The 17,413-nt window shown below is 36.6% G+C and overlaps 1 protein-coding gene across 2 annotated transcripts in view; it reads left to right on the forward strand.

The window, feature by feature from the left end:
• Nucleotides 1–17,413, forward strand: part of RAD50 (RAD50 double strand break repair protein) — an 87,652-nt gene that overhangs the window by 53,827 nt on the left and 16,412 nt on the right. For both annotated transcript variants that reach the window (XM_025387171.1, XM_025387172.1), the window contains exons 17-21: nt 542–652; nt 1,046–1,138; nt 1,213–1,326; nt 8,073–8,200; nt 10,140–10,364. In XM_025387171.1, the coding sequence (XP_025242956.1) occupies nt 542–652; nt 1,046–1,138; nt 1,213–1,326; nt 8,073–8,200; nt 10,140–10,364 (671 nt within the window). The remainder of the gene's footprint in view (nt 1–541; nt 653–1,045; nt 1,139–1,212; nt 1,327–8,072; nt 8,201–10,139; nt 10,365–17,413) is intronic.

Genomic DNA, 17,413 nt, shown 5'->3' on the forward strand with positions numbered 1-17,413 from the left:
TGCTTTTATTACCATAAAATATCTGCATAGCCTTAGCAGGCTAAGCTTAAGAACAGAAGTGTTTTTACCATGGTATTTTCATCTGTAAAAGAAAAGTCTGGACTGAATGAGCTTTCCTATTCTTTGATCATGCAGCAGTGACAGGGGTACCTATAAAATCATGAAAACTCATGCTTGAAGCCACACGCTAATATAATTGGGAGCACATGGCCTAGATTAAGAATCAAATTAGTGGTTGATGCAGTATAGTATGCATAGTGGTTAAGAGAGTGATCTCTGGAGCTGGACTGGGTTAAAATCTTGGCTGATTCATTTATTGGCTGTTGTGACCCTGGACAAGTCATTCTCTGTGTCTGTTTGCTCATGTGAAATATAGGACTGAAAATGATGGTACTGTCCTCATAGGGTCATTGAAAGGAGCAAATGCGTTGACATTTAGAGCCTGGCACATAGAAAGTGCTTTTATTAAGGCTATGAAGTCTGACACCTAAAGTAAGATAATGGAATATTATATAATACTTTATCTTTTTTATATTTTTAGGATGCTAAAGAGCAGGTAAGCCCTTTGGAAACAACGTTGGAAAAGTTCCAGCAAGAAAAAGAAGAAATAATCAACAAAAAAAATACAAGCAACAAAATAGCACAGGATAAAGTAAGATTTCATTTATATATTTACTTATCAAATACCTGTATTAAACTTACGTTCATAGCACCATGTTGGACACTGTTATTCCACATGAAATTAAATAGCATAAGATAAATAGTATTTTCAGATTCATGGTATAATTTTGACATTAGAAATTCTTGTTAGAACAAGGATTAGAGGTAAATTATTTTGCTGCTTGATCTAAAATAGAAGTTAAGGATTAAGATTAATTAATCCATTCCTATAGGTGAGAAAGGGACTTGTCTGAGATCATAAAATTCAGCAGTGGTGGAAACTGGAACCCAAGGTTCATAACTTCTCAGCCAGTGTTTTACTGTGCTCTCCTGTTATGTGCCCTTAAGTACAACCAGTGTAAATTTAATGAATATTTTTCTACAGCTGAATGATATTAAAGAGAAGGTTAAAAATATTCATGGTTATATGAAAGACATTGAGAATTATATTCAAGATGGGAAAGACGACTATAAGAAGGTAATTTAAAACTTAAAATTATTTATTTGATTGTGTTTTTATTTCATGTGCTTAAAGAATTTTCTTTTTTGTAGCAAAAAGAAACTGAACTTAATAAAGTAATAGCTCAACTAAGTGAATGCGAGAAACACAAAGAAAAGATAAATGAAGATATGAGAATCATGAGACAAGATATTGATACACAGAAGGTAGGTCTGTTTTGCTTATGGTGTCATTTACACCTATGACATTCTTTGCTATAGTTTTATTTTCAATAGAAGATCCATTGAATAGAAATGCAAAAAGTAAAGAGGCCAAGCTTAAGCTTGGTGGCTCACACCTGTAATCCCAGCACTTTGGGAGGCCAAGGCGGGTGGATCACTTGAGGCTGGGAGTTCAAGACCAGCCTGGCCAACACAGTGAAACTCTGTCTCTACTAAAAATACAAAAATTAGCCGGCCGTGGTGGCGCACACCTGTAGTCCCAGCTACTCGGGAAGCTGAGGTATGAGAATCACCTGAACCTGAGAGGCGGAGGTTGCAGTGAGCTGTGATCACGCCGCTGCACTCTAGCCTGAGCGACAGAGTGAGACTCTGTCTCAAAAAAGAAATGCAAAAAGTAAAGAAAAATAATTCCAATAACATTCTTATTTCATTTATTTGTTATTTTTATTTTCAGTAAAAGACTCATGGTTAAAGTTTGAATATAAAGGCTTAAAACTAAAAGTGTTCCTCCCCTTCTTCTGATTCTCAATCTCACTTCTACATGTCATTAACTGTTACACTTATTTGTTTTTAAAGAAGTTTTATTCATATACCAGCAGATAGATAGGTAGATACATTTAGGGGTGTGTGTGTGTGTATATATATATATATATTTAAATTTACCTTTATGGATGGGGTCGTGTCATATTATTCTGTACCTTTTTTCACTTAATTTGATTTTACATATCAACTCACAGATATATCACATTCTTTTGAATGATCATTTAATGATTTTAATGATCAGTTTCTTTTTGCTACAAAAAAGACAATTCTTTAAGCACATGAAATAAAAACACAATCAAATGTGTTTTATGTTTAATGATTTAATGATTATAGTCCATTTTGTGCATATACCAGAACTTACTCAGATTGATTTCATTTCCTTATCATAAACTGTGTGACAGTGAATATCTTTAACATATATCTGTATCTTTTCTTATTCTAACATATCTTTATGTAGCATAAATTCACAAAAGTGGGATTAAGGTTTAATAATCTTGAAAGTTATCTGTAAGGAAAATATATATTAGGTCATTTTCCAGTTGATCCCTTTATCATTTATTTTCTCTATTAACGAAATTAATTTCTATAGTATAATCAAAATCATTTCAAAAAGCCATCATCACATGCTTTATGCAAGCATGGTAGTTAATGCCTTTAAAAACTATACCATTTCTCTGTTCTTACTGTTTTAAACAAAATTTACTATTTGAATGCCTTAACCACTCGGTTATAAGTCATTGCTAAAAATCATTTGGAAGATTAGTTACATTAGTTTTCTGCTGGGTCTCTTTCTGTAGCACCAAGAATTTCAAATATATGAAATATCAGTCAAAGGGAAATCAAATCTCTGCCTGGCCTAATACATATTGAATAATGTGTACATTTATGATGCATATATAACAAAATATCTCTAGCTTTTATGTAGTTGCCTATATAAAAATCACAGTCTATAAATTCGCAGCAGCTCTCTGTATACATATACGAAATTGTTAAGATTAATAATCTATGAACCTTTTAAGGTGATAGTCTAAATTTAGTGGATCTGATGGTATTAGTTTATTTTGTAACCTTCCTTGTTCCAGAAATTGTTTACTTAGTTATATACAATAGAGCAAAGATAAGTGTATTTCAGATTAATGGGAAAACAAGGCAGTGTAGAAATTAGGGCAAGAAAGTAATGAAACCAGGAGAGAAGTGTATAAAACGTTTGCATGAAGTCTGATGTGCTTGCTAAAGATTCTAGTAGTCAAATGAAGAGAGGAGGCCGGGCGCAGTGACTCATGCCTGTAATCCCAACACTTTGGGAGGCCAGGGTGGGTGGATCACCTGAGGTCAGGAATTCAAGACCAGCCTGGCCAACATGGTAAAGCCCCATCTCTACTGAAAATACAAAAATTAACCAGGTGTGGTGACACGCACCTGTAATCCCAGCTACTCAGGAGGCTGAGGCAGGAGAATCACTTGAACCTCAGAAGCAGAGGTTGCAAGTGAGCCAAGATCACGCCATTGCACTTCAGCCTGGGTGACAAGAGTGAAACTCTGTCTCAAAAGAAAAAAAAAAAAAAAAAGGCCAGGCGCACGGTGGCTCACGCCTGTAATCCCAGCACTTTGGGAGGCCGAGGCAGGCGGATCACGAGGTCAGGAGATCGAGACCATCCTGGCTAACACAGTGAAACCCCGTCTCTACTAAAAAATACAAAAAATTAGCCAGGCATGGTGGTGGGCGCCTGTAGTCCCAGCTACTCAGGAGCCTGAGTCAGGAGAAGCGTGAACCTGGGAGGCAGAGCTTGCAGTGAGCCAAGATTGTGCCACTGCACTCCAGCCTGGGTGACAGAACCAGACTCCGTATTAAAAAAAAAAAAAAAAAAAAAAAAGGAAGTCATAATTAGTCAAGATTCACATTGTGTCAGTGCTAAAAGGAGACCAGTTTCCTGTACTGACTACCGACTATTCATAGAAAGGAAGACATGTATAGTCTTCAACAGACTTCATAGGGCTTATAAAAAAGAAAAAAATACAGTGTATTTCAGCATCATTATTCCTTGATATGAGGTTCTGTGGAAGGTGGTATGATTGAAGCCTGAAATAAATGTTAGTGTTTAGAAAGCAAAGGTTCTTAGCTAGGGGCACCTGTAAATCGTCTGAGTTTTTCCACTTCTAGGTATAGAACTAAGAAAATTGAAGACATATGTTCCCACAACAACTTGTACAAGAATGCTCGTAGCAGCATTATTTGTAATAGTCAAAATATGGACACACCCAAATGACCATCAACTAATGAACAGATAAACAAAATATGGTATATCCATACAATGGAATATTATTCAGCCATAAAAAGGATACATGCTACAACATGCATGAACCCTTAAGACATGCTAAGCAAAAGAAGCTAGTCACAAAAGGCTGCATAATGTATGATTCCACTTATAATAAATGTACAGATTAGGTAAATCCAGTGACAGACAGCAGATTAATGTTTTCAGGGGCTAGAGGTGAGGAAGGAATAGAGTGACTGCTATTGAATATGAGATTTCCTTTTGGGGTGATCAAATGCTCTGGAATTGGATAGTGGTGATGGTTGTATAACCACCTAAATAAACTAAAACTGCTAAATTGTACACATTTAAATAGTGAATTTTGTGGAATATTAATTACATCTCAGTTTTTTTTAAATCACTTAGGTTATTAAAAATACATGTGTTGGCCAGGTGCAGTGGCTCATGCCTGTAATCCCAGCACTTTGGGAGGCCAAGGCAGGCAGATTGCTTGAGCCTGGGAGTTCCAGACTATCCTGGCAATATGGCGAAACCCCATCTCTACAAAAAATTAGCCAGGTGTGATGGTGCGCACCTGTAGTCCCAACTACTCCGGAGGCTGAAGTCGGGGGATTGCTTGAGCTGGGGAGTTCAAGGCTGCAGTGAACTCTTATTGTGCCGCTGTACTCCAGCCTGGGCAACAGAGCAAGACCCTGTCTAAAAAAAAAGTCTATGTCTCCAATCCACAACAGTAAATCAGAATCTTGGGGGTTTCGGCAGAGATATGTGTGTTTTGTTGAAATTCCTTAGAGCTTCTGATGTATAGCCTTAGCTGTCAGTAACTGAGCCAGCACTGGATGGACTGCATAGCTTTCAGGCAGTCTTCTAGAAGTGGCGTTATTCCCAGCCAGACTTTTGGTGGACATTGGACTGTAATCTGTTCAGCATGCCACTCTCTCACAGGTGTCTAGAATGCAGCTAATTTTTATGTTTCCATAGGTGACCAGCTGCATGCATTAACTGTCGTCTGAGTTGGATAGTTGGGGTTAATATTTAAGAGCTGAGGAGCCTAACAGTCACTTGTTTACCTACTGATCTAAGCCCTGCTAAATTTAGTCCACAGAATAAAATAATTTGGAAACTTAATAAACCGCCTTTCTCAGTTTTCAGATGAAGGAATATATGAAGAGAACTGGAGGTGACCTGACTTGCTCAAGGTCCCAAAAAGTAGTAACAGGTAGCACTGGTGCCTACACTATCAGATTTCTAGTAGAATGGAAAAAATAGTTGTGGTACACTATAACTGCATCTGATTTTTTTTCCCCTTCCTTTCTCTAATATTTTATATTTTGTAGACTATAATTGGAATTCTCACTGCTTAAAGTACAAAGGACAAATTTGACCCAAAAGGCATTTTATTAGCGATTACTGAGTCAGGCACTATATTGATTACATACACTCATACCTTTAATCTTCACAATACTTCTTTTTTTATTTATTTATTTATTTTTTTTGAGATGGAGTCTTGCTCTCTCACCCAGACTGGAGTGCAGTGGCACAATCTCGGCTCACTGCAACCTTCACCTCCCGGGTTCAAGTAATTCTCCTGCCTCAACTTGCCAAGTACCTGGGGCTACAGGCAAGTGCCACCAGGCCTGGCTAATTTTTGTAATTTTAGTAGAGGTGGGGTTTCACTATGTTGACCAGGCTGATCTCAAACTCCTGACCTCAAGTAATCCACCCACCTTGACCTCCCAAAGTGCTGGGAATACAGGTGTGAGCCACCGCACCCGGCCACACAATAGTTCTTTATGATAGGTAGTATTATTATTGACCATGTTACAAGCAAACTGAGGTTCAGAGAATTTAAACTAATTTGCCCAAAGTTATCCAGTTTAAAAGTAATAACACTGATTTGAGCCTAGATGTATCTGACTTCGAAGCATTGTACTCTTGTTGTGGTATATACTGTCTTTGAAAACTAGAAGAATAATGGAAGCTGACTTAAAAGAAAGAAATGCCTAGCTTTCTGGTAACAATGCAGGTAGACAGACCAGCAACAATATTTTGTGCCAAAAATCAATCTCATCTAGAAATGTGATAGCACTTTAAAGAGTCCTTTCATGCAATCGTGAAAGCAAATTCAAATGTTCTATGGTATTAGATGAAAGTAAGTAGTAGCACATTCCCTTGTTCCTAACAAGGAACAACAAGTATAGTCCCCCATAGTAGAACCTTGGTAAGTCACAGCAGCTACAGTGGCACATTAGGTTGCCTTAGCAACAAAGGACATTTATAACCATGCCATTTTAGTCACCTTTAACTGCCTATAATAATGCCTTTAGTAGATATGTATTCAGTTGTTTCAGTATCTCTGGGGGGGATTGGTTCCAGGACCCCCCAATACAACAGATACCGAAATCTAGGATGCTCAAGTCCTTTATATAAAATGGCATATCTAGTGTTTGCGTATAGCCTATCCATATCCTGTGATATACTTTAATTTCTATATTGCTTTTGATATTAATATGTAAATGATATGTAGTTTTTATATTGTATTATTTTAAATTTGTGTTTTTTTATTGTACTGTTACTTTTTATTATATTTTTTTCCCCAGTATTTTTGATCCATGGTTAGTTGAATCCATAGATGTGGACCCTGTGGATAAACTGTATGTTTATATTATTTCCAGGAAAAATGAAGGTAGCCTTACTTTCTGTTAAAAAAGAAAAAAAAAAAAAACTCTAAAAATAATCACACACAGATGGGCAGAATTGGATATGAACATTAAGCATGTGAGAGAAATCCTTGATTTCCCTCTCCCATCTACCAGTCCCTGGCCTTTACTGTTGGTGCAAGATATTGCCACAGGTCTGTCTGTCTCTCTCACTTCCCGCATCACTGAGTTTAGCTTAGCTGCAAGGGCTATTGCAGGAGGGTCCCACCTCCCTCTTTGAGAAATCCTTACTCCAAACTCAGGATAAGTTTTCTACACACAGGATTTGTGGACCAATTTCTTTCTGCAGGAATTTTTTTTTTTTTCCTAAATTCCAAAGAATCAACTTACAAACTGTTTTCTAATGATTGTCTCTTGACACCATAGTTCGTTTTGATCACCAGGAAAATCACTGAAATAATTTTGTTGTTGCTGCTGCTGCTAAGTGTGATTGAGTCTTTTCTGAAGGACAAAACTACTCAACAAGAACAGCCAATTTTTTGAAATTTCATTTCAGTGGCTAAGAAAGTATCAAGTTCATAGATATATAGTACTATTGTGGCACTTCTTCTTGCCTTGAGTGATGATTATTTGTCAGCCTAAAGGTAGAAGCTGTAGGTAACATATACCTCACAGGTTCTAATAGTCTTGGTACATGTTGGGAGACAGAACTAGGAAGAAAAAGTTGGGGAAGACTTCAATAGTAGTATTGATCTCTTATGATCTTTTAGGTCAGTAGGCTTTATCATGGGGTTCCTATGCAGAATGATCCACTGGGGATATAGGTATTAAAATATCTAGTTATATTTTTAATTTTACCATTTAAAATTTCTGTTTTGTATGTTTTTAAGTGAACACCTTTTCATGGCATTGTTTTCTAAATATTTTAATACTGTATAAGTAAATAAGTACAAAGATATATGCTCACATCATTGTGAGACTCCCCATCAAACAGTAGACCTGGTTTTTAGATTATGGTCATGAAAGAGCAGTAAAAGCTGCACTACAGGAGGTATTACACTTGTGACTATGGGTGGGGATGGGCCATCCAGATTGCCCCAGACCTGGAGATTCCTTCACACTGGCTTGTTCTCCCTCTGCTGAACTTCACATGATTCTAAGACAGACATGGCACTTCCTATCAGCAGTTGCCTGTTACAGATTTCACGTTAGTAACTTGGTTATTTTTGTTAACTAATTTAATGTTTACCCCTAGATACAAGAAAGGTGGCTACAGGATAATCTTACTTTAAGAAAAAGAAATGAGGAACTAAAAGAAGTTGAAGAAGAAAGAAAACAACATTTGAAGGAAATGGGTCAAATGCAGGTTTTGCAAATGAAAAAGTATGCTTTTAAAATAATCTTCGGTTTAAATAAAAGTCTTTATTATTGGAATGTGAAGAATGTTAAATACCTTTAAATGAATTTTAGCCTCAGCCTAGTATCCTTTGAGAGTTACTAGAAGGTGAACAGTGTTTTGATACAATTATATTTCATGGCCTTAAGAACTTTATTACTGCAGAAGTGATATAGAATTGGTAATCACATTGTAGTGATGAGCCTTAGTTATTCAGTATTGAACATGCTTAGTCCCCATACATCTGCTAGCCTGCTGCACAGAATAGTGGTACTAAGCATAAAGAATATGGAGCTGTGGACCTTGCCTGGGTCAGAGATTGTACAGTCTATAATATTGTCAGTGGAGTTGTTGCCAGTGATTTATCCACAGAGATTCAGTCTAGATTTTCTCATTTGTAATTATGTGTCCACCAGAGCATTTCTTTTGAAAGATGAGTCTCATTCTTCCTTTATCTGGTCTTATGGTTACTTATTGTAGTTGCTGCCTTCCTGGTAGACCAGAAAAGATTTTATTCCTGCCTTGACTGCCTTAGAGTTGCCTTAGGAATTCTGTAAGAACCTTGTTGATGCTAAGGCACTAGACTGGTATAAAAGGTTGTACTAGGCAAATACGTAGATTGCGAACCATCTCACCTGGTTAAATCCAGGCTTCTCATTTATTAAACCTTTCCTTGTAGAGTTTTCATGTCTTCTTGAATTTATATGGAAATATGAATGAAAAAAATGCTCAGGTTTTTCTAAAGGATATAGTAAAGTGAATTTTAACTTTATTTATAAAGCCTAACAAATGGTTAATCCTGTGTTACGTTTAAGTGCTCTTAGTTTAGCTATTTAAAATCTCTTTCCTATATCAGGGAAATCAGATTTTATAATTAGAAGAGCTCATCATCTTCAGAATCTTCTTTTTTTTATGCATTATACACACTTAGACCCAGAAAAATCACAGAGGAAATTATGATGAAAGCCAAGAATATGACCTTAATATGCTAGTTTCCAAGCCTCAGTTCTTTTACACTATGCTCTCCATGGCAAGTTGGAAAAGTAATGCTTCTAGAAGAAATTTTGAAATGAAATAATATATTCGTGGCTACTAAAGACCAAAACCAGATATTTAAAAAATTTCTTCTGTGATTGGTATATAACAGTACTTTTTACATTCATTCACATTACTAAGTACAACTATTTTTCAAACCTTTCTTCAACCAGGACATAACAGAAATGCCAACAAGACATGTAATCCAGTCAACTCTGTAAGGATGCCCATAAACTTGAGAGCAGTGCCTGACACATGAGGATGCTTAATAAGTGATTGTTAAACAAATGAAGATTTTTAAAGCAAACGTTGAAATTTGTACAATCTGCCAAATTATCAGAAAAGTTTGAATATTTTACTTCTTTTGGTCATTACTATGGTTTTTATACTTGGGCAAGAGAAATTTTGTTTTCATGGAGGAATCTAGATTTTTAATAAGTATTACTGCAGATAATATATGATTTAATTCATGTTATGCCTTTGACATGAGCAAAATGATGAAGCCTGTTATCCATAACTTCTTAGTGTTGATAATTGTGCATTCTCAGCTCACAATCAGAAGTTTGTGAATTTGTAATATTAATCACCAGAATGCTTAGCGTCTAAAGGCCGGGAACTTTATCAGTGATAACATGCTATGAGGGTTCTCTGTTCAACACACAAAAATTAGCTGTTTAGCAACCTATGTGGGGCAGAGATATGGAAGGAAGAGAGGGTTTTTTTTTTTTTTTTTTTAGTACCAAAGCCGTAAATAATAAGCAAGGAGAGACTCTGTTACACGATTCCTAAGGAGAATGATACTTAACCTGTCTAAAGAAATCTATGACTTTTCCACTTCAGGTTGTTAAAAGCTAAAAAATGGTCCTCATTTGTCATTTTCATTTTTTACAGTGAACATCAGAAGTTGGAAGAGAACATAGACAATATAAAAAGAAATCACAGTTTGGCATTAGGGCGACAGAAAGGTTATGAGGAAGAAATTATTCATTTTAAGAAAGAACTTCGAGAACCACAATTTCGGGATGCTGAGGAAAAATATAGAGAAATGATGATTGTTATGAGGACAACAGAACTTGTGAACAAGGATCTGGATATTTATTATAAGACTCTTGACCAGTAAGTATTAGACTGGGGATTTTCTTATTGCAATGAATATTAACATATTTTAGTAATCTTTTCTCTCATTTTTTTCTTTTTCTTTTTCTTTTTTTTTTTGAGACGGAGTTTCACTCTTGTTTCCCAGGCTGGAGTGCAATGGCACGATCTCAGCTCACTGTAACCTCTGCCTCCCGGGTTCAAGAGATTCTCTTGCCTCAGCCTCCCAAGTAGCTGGGATTATAGGTGCATGCCACCGTGCCGGGCTGATCTTGTATTTTTAGTAGAGACGGGGTTTCTCCATGTCAGGCTGGCCTCGAACTCCTGACCTGAGGTGATCTGCCCACCTCAGCCTCCCAAAGTGCTGGGATTATAGGCGTGAGCCACCATGCCCGGCCTCTCATTTTTTCTTTTTAAATATGATATTTTATGTATACCATGCAATGGAAAAATATATGTACATATGTAAACACACACTAGCTTAAGTTATGAAGTTAAGATATAAAGCATATTAATATCTAGGAGTATTCATGATACTACCTCCCTTTAACCAATCTACCATTATCACTAATTGGCATCCACTTAGATGCTCCCTTCTTATCTCAACCTTCTGTCATCCCCATTCCCTGTAACCAGTGACAAAGATTTTTACTTTCTCTGCTTTTTTAAAAAACAGTTTTATCATATATGTGTCGTATTTTAAACTTTTTAAAAATGATACGATATTCTAGGATTTGCTCTTTTATTTGGATTTGCTTTTGTTTATCCGTGTTGTTTGTGGCCATAGTTCATTCATTTTCACTGACGTACAGAATCTACTATGGGAATAGACCACAGTGGACCCATTCTCCTGTAGATGGACATTTGGGGTTTTTTCTCAGGTCTTGTCATGTCTTCTGGAGGAAAGGTGTAAGGTTATATTTGTGGGAGTGCATTGCGGAGTATGCTCAATTTTACAAAATAACGTTGTTTTCCAGAAATGACTTTACTGATTTATACCACTAGCAGGTATTATAAGGGTTTCTTTGATGGATCCTGTGACATTGGTTTTATAAATTTCTTAATGTTTTCCAACCTCATGGGTTTAAAATGATGAATCATTGTTTATTCATTATTAGTCTTGTCTTTCTGTGTGTTTTGGGACAGTCTCTTTTTGTCACCTAGGCTAGAGTGCAGTGGTGCAATCATAGTTCAGTGTAACCTTGAACTCCTGGGCTCAAGCAGTCCTCCCGCTTCAGCCTCCCAAAGTGCTGGGATCACAGGTGTGAGGCATTGTTCCTGGCCCTATTGGTCTTACTGATTTAAATGTGTTCTTTATCTCTTCTGCATTTCAATTCCTTTTCAGTTATATGTATTACAAAAGTCTTTTCAAACATTATGCTTATCTTTTTTACTTAGCATCTTTTGATGACACTGGATTTGATTTTGAGTTAGTTGAATTTAGCAACCTTTTCTGGTTAGCTCCTTGTGTGTCTTGTTAAGAAATCCTTCCCTACTCCTATATTTTTGTCTAAAAGTTTTAAATTTTGCTTTTCACATACAAGTACATTTAAGTATTCTAAGTTGAACTTTTTCCTTTATGAATAACCGGTTGTCTTGGCTTTATTTATTGATAGACTATCCTTCTCTCAGTGACCTTCAGTGTCATTTCTGTCATATATCAGAATTCCCTATGTGCCTGGGTTGGCCTGGGTTCTCTATTCTACTTAATTGGTCATTTTATCTATCTCTGTGCCATTTCGCACACCATCTTAATTACGTATAGCAGAATCTTCTTTATCCAGCGTATGTCTGTCTTTTAACCAGTGAATTTAGTCCTTTCATATTCATTGTGATTACTCAATTGAGTTGGATTTATTTCTGCCATCTTTTTTTCCTTTCCTGCCTTTTTGAGATGGATTTATTTTTCTTGACTCCTCCTTTTTGCCTTCTTTGGGTTATACAGTTGACCATATAACATGCGGATTAGGGACACTAGGCCCCCATGCAGTCAGAAATCCACATGTAACTTTTGATTCTCCCAGAACTTATAGCCTACTGTTGACTGGAAGCCTTACTGATAACAGAAACAGTTGATTAACACATATTTTGTATGTTATATGTATTATATGCTGTGTTCTTTTACAGTAAACCAGAGAAAAGAAAAGAAATTATACGGGAAAAATATGTTTTCTGTTAAGTGGAAATGAATCATCATAAAGGTCTTCATCCTTGTCCTCTTCATATTGAAGAGGAGGAGGAAGAAGAGGAGGGGTCAGTCTAGCTGTCTCGGATGGCAGAGGTGGAAGAAAATCTGCATAAACGTAGACCCACACAGTTCAAACCTGTGTTCAAGGATCAGTTGTATTCTACTTTAGTTATTTGAGGGTTTACCTTTTAATTTTTAACGTACTTATTTGACTTAAAATCATATGCATTAGTTTTTAAAGTGGTCCTGGAGCACCATTATCATTATCACCTTGGAACATGTTAGGAATGCCTCTCAGCCTCTACCCGAGACCTGGATCAAAAATTTGAGGGGTAGGGCCCAGCAGTCTATTTTTGACAAGCATTTTGGGTGATTCTGATGCACATCAGAGTTTAAAAACCATAACTTTAATGTGAATTGTTTTACCTTTTTCCTGAATACTAATTATTTTCTCCCATCTGCATTATTTCTTTTGTCTAATATTTTAGTTTTACCTTGTTTTTAAATCATCACAAATGAGTAATAATTATTATGGTGGCTTCATAAGCCCACATGTTTACCAATTTTTTTGTTCATTCTTGCTCGTTAAATCCCACTCCTCCCTTCTTTAGGTTCAGTTTTCTTTTTTTTAGAGTATATTCTTCAATAGCTTTTTTCAGTGAATGACTATTAGTGGTAAACTGTCAGTCTTTAAGAAGTTTTTCCCCTTAATTTGATAGTTTAGCTGAGCATAGAGTTCTAGATTGACAGTTTTGTTCTCTTGGCACTTTAAAAATACTCAATTTTTTGTTGGCCTCTGTGGTTACAGTTGAGAAATCATTTTAATTATTCCTTTAAAAGTAATCTGCCTTTTTCCTCTGGTTCTTTTAGGATTTTCCCCTTTGTCTTCAGTGTTCTGTATTTTTATAATAGTGTATCTAGACTCAGCTTTAGTTTTTCTGCTCATGAATTGTGCTTTTTGATCTGAGGGTTGATATCTTTCATCAATTTTGGGGATTTTTCATACATTATCTCTTCAGATATTATTCTTTCTCCATTTCTCACTATTTTCCCCTTCTTCACTTTTTATTAGACATAACCTCCTCTTTCCTCTACATAGCTTAACCCCTCTTGCATATAGTGGGCTCTGGGTAAATATCTTGTAGTTGATAAATTATTTAGCTGCTACTTAATACTACCTATTGAGTTGTTGTCATTGTTTTTTTTCCCCTTCATTTTTTTTCTATAAGTTCTATTTTGTTCTTTTTCAGAAACTCACATGGTTTTTTTTATAATTTTTTTTTTTTTTAAACAGAGTCTGGCTCTGTCGCCCAGGCTGGAGTGCAGTGGTGTGATCTCGGCTCACTACAGCCTCCACCTCCTGAGTTCAAGCAGTTCTCATTCCTCAGCTCCCCGAATAGCTGGAATTACAGATGCATGCCACCACTCAGCTAGTTTTTGTATTTTTAGTACATATGGGGTTTTGTCATGTTGCCCAGGCTGGTCTTGAACTCCTGGTCTCAAGCGATCCTCCCACCTAGGCCTCCCAAAATGCTAGGATTACAGATGCGAGCCGCTGCGCCAGGCTTTTGATGTATTTTCTTCCTTAGTATTTTGATTCCTTCTTGAATGTGTCTTTACTCATTTTAACTATACACATTTTATATTCTCTTTCAGATTATTATTTTTTAATTTCACATTTTCAGGAGGCTGCTTCTGCTGTTTTGTATTCTGATTCTATCCCCTAGTGAAGTTTCTGTGTTTTATTAACATTTAATTGTGCACTTATCTTTACTAGCATTGTTTTTTCTGTGAGACTCCCTTGTGACCTTTCCTTGTAGATGTCCATCTACACAGAAATTTTGGTTTTATATTAACTAGGAACTCCAGAGAAAACATTGGCCTGCATGTAGGGGTTTTTGTTGATTTCTCAGTTGGTAGGTTCCTAGACTATCTTCTGTCCTGGATGATAAGAACCAATCCCTAGGTTATAAAAATAATAACCCCAAGTTCATGGCTGGGTACAGTGGCTCACACCTGTAAGCCCAGCACTTTGGGAGACCGAGGTAGGTGGATCACTTGAAATCAGGAGTTTGAGACCAGCCTGGCCAACATGGTGAAACCCCATCTCTACTAAAAGAATAAAAAAATTAGCTGGGTGTGGTGGTGCACACCTGTAATCTCAGCTACTCAGGAGGCTGAGGCAGGAGAATCATTTGAACTGGGAAGCAGAGATTGCAGTGAGCCAAGATTGCACCACTACACTCCAACCTGGGCAACAGAATGAGACTTTGTCTCAAAAATAACAATAACATAATAATAATAACCCCAAGTTTAGTTTGTCTGTCAGGTTACATACTGACTGGTCTGGTTTTCACTTCTATCTTCGTTTCTGTTATATAGGGATTTCCCTTTCTTTCTTGTGAGCTCAACTATGAATTTAAAATAAGTTTTGTTATAAATCTATCTAGCAGTTCTGTTCATTTGTGGCAGGAGAATTATTACTAACCTTAGATTTTGGTGGTGGTTGTTTTTTCCGGAATGGCAAGTATCTTCCTTAGCACTAAGAGAGTTACACAGAGAGCTTCTTTTCTCTTCTAAGACTTCTGGTCAGATACAGCATAGTCAACAGACCAACCTGAGCAGTGGCATTCAGACCACAGGTCTCAGGAAGACAGGAGAACTCTGGTTTCAGTATGAGGACTTTTTTAGTTAGTGATGATAACAAAGGTGGTCCCAGAATTGCCTAGGCATATTTTTGGCATATACAAGTTTTAGGAAGTACATAATCATGTAAGACAGATTAGATCCATTTACTGTGAAATATTGGGAGTAAGCCAATTATCTTAACATGTTATTTTTAAAAAATAAATTATACTAAGATTTTTGTTAGATTAAGTTTAACTTTTAAAACAATTTTTTTTAGAGTATTCCATAGATACATCTTTTGTCCCATTTCATTGTGAGTGGGTAGGTTAACGTTATAATGCTCCCTGGGTCCAAAAAGGTGTATGCCTGCACCAAATGAGAACTTTTGTTTTTTAACCTCTTTGAATGTTGCCATCTCCTAGATACTAGATCCAACAGTTTAAAGTGGTTAGTCTTGGAATTTAAGGTGTTGAAACAAGAACATAAGCAAAACTTAAGGAATTCTTGCCCAGTAGACTACACATACATATATTTGTTTTTTATTTTTTTGCCTTTAATAATTCTTTTTAGTCTTCTCAGCTACTTCATTTATGCCTTTAGGGGACTTCTTAGTTATTTTTAGTTGTTTAGCAACAGATGCTGTGTATCCGATAGACTTATCAAACATTCATTGAGCATTAAGGAATAGCAGATCCAGTAACTTCTAGCAAGGATATTATAGGTTTATTTGAAGAGACACAAATCAAAACAGATTTTTGTCAGTAAAAACCTATTTGGCCAGGCACAGTGGCTCATGCCTGTAATCCTAGCACTTTGGGAGTCCAAAGCAGGTGGATTGCTTAAGTCCAGGAGTTTGAGACTAACCTAGGCAACATGGCAAAACCCCATCTCTACAAAAAAATACAAAAATTATCTGGGTGTGGTAGCACACACCTATAATCCGAGCTACTCAGAAGGCCGTGGTGGGTTGCAATGAGCCAAGATTGTGCCAGTGCATTCCAGCCTGGGTGACAGAAAGAGACCCTGTCTCAAAAAAAAAAAAAAAAAAAAAAAATGCAAAAAACAAAACACCAAAACGTCTATTTGGAATAAGATAAGTTGGTTGTGATGAAAAAATAAAAATGGGTATTATAAAGCAAGACATTGGACTTTGTGTAGAAGTCCAACATAAGTTTTACGTTTTTTAAAAAACCTCAGAAGTCCATAATACATGGTTAAAAGTGCTGTCTCCAGATTTTGAATTCTTTTTTTAAAAAAATGTCTTACTCTTTTTTTTTTTTTTTTTTTTTGCGACAGAGTCTCGCTCTGTCGCCCAGTCTACAGTGCAGTGGCGCCATCTCAGCTCACTGCAAGCTCCACCTCCTGGGTTCACGCCATTCTCCTGTCTCAGCCTCCCAAGTAGCTGGGACTACAGGCTCCCGCCACCTCGCCCGGCTAGTTTTTTGTACTTTTTAGTAGAGACGGGGTTTCACCGTGTTAGCCAGGATGGTCTCGATCTCCTGACCTTGTGATCCGCCCGTCTCGGCCTTCCAAAGTGCTGGGATTACAGGCGTGAGCCACCGCGCCCGGCCGACTCTATTTTTTTTTGACTATATAGTAGGTATATTTATGTGACACATGAGATATTTTGATGCAAGCATACAATGCATAATAATCACATCAGGATAAATGGGGTTTCCATCACCTCAAACATTTATCCCTCCTTTTGTTACAGACATTCTAATTATACTATTTTAGTTATTTTTAAATGTACAATAAATTGTTGTTGACTGTAGTCACTCTGTTGTGCTATTAAATACTACATCTTATTCTTTCTATATTTTTGTACTCATTAACCATCTCCACTGCCCTTTCTAGCCTCTGCTACCTATCATCTCCACTATCTCCATGAGTTCAATTGTTTTAATTTTTCACTCCCACAAATGAATGAGAACATGCAAAGTTTGTCTTTCTGTGCCTGGCTTATTTCATTTAACATAGTGTCCTCCAGTTCCATCCATGTTATTCCAGATGACAGGATCTCATTTTATTTTATGGCTGAATAGCCATATGTGTATATGAATGACTTTTTTTTTTTTTTTTTTTTTTTTGAGACAGAGTCTCTGTCTCCCAGTCTTCACTGCATTCTAGTCTGGGAGACAGAGATTCCGTCTCAAAAAAAAAAAAAAAAGTCATTCATATACACATATGGCTATTGAGCCACTGATTTCAGCTCACTGCAACCTCTGCCTCCGGGGTTCATGCAGTTCTCCTG

This window comes from Theropithecus gelada, chromosome 6 (genome assembly GCF_003255815.1).
Source record: "Theropithecus gelada isolate Dixy chromosome 6, Tgel_1.0, whole genome shotgun sequence".
Lineage (NCBI taxonomy): Eukaryota > Metazoa > Chordata > Mammalia > Primates > Cercopithecidae > Theropithecus > Theropithecus gelada.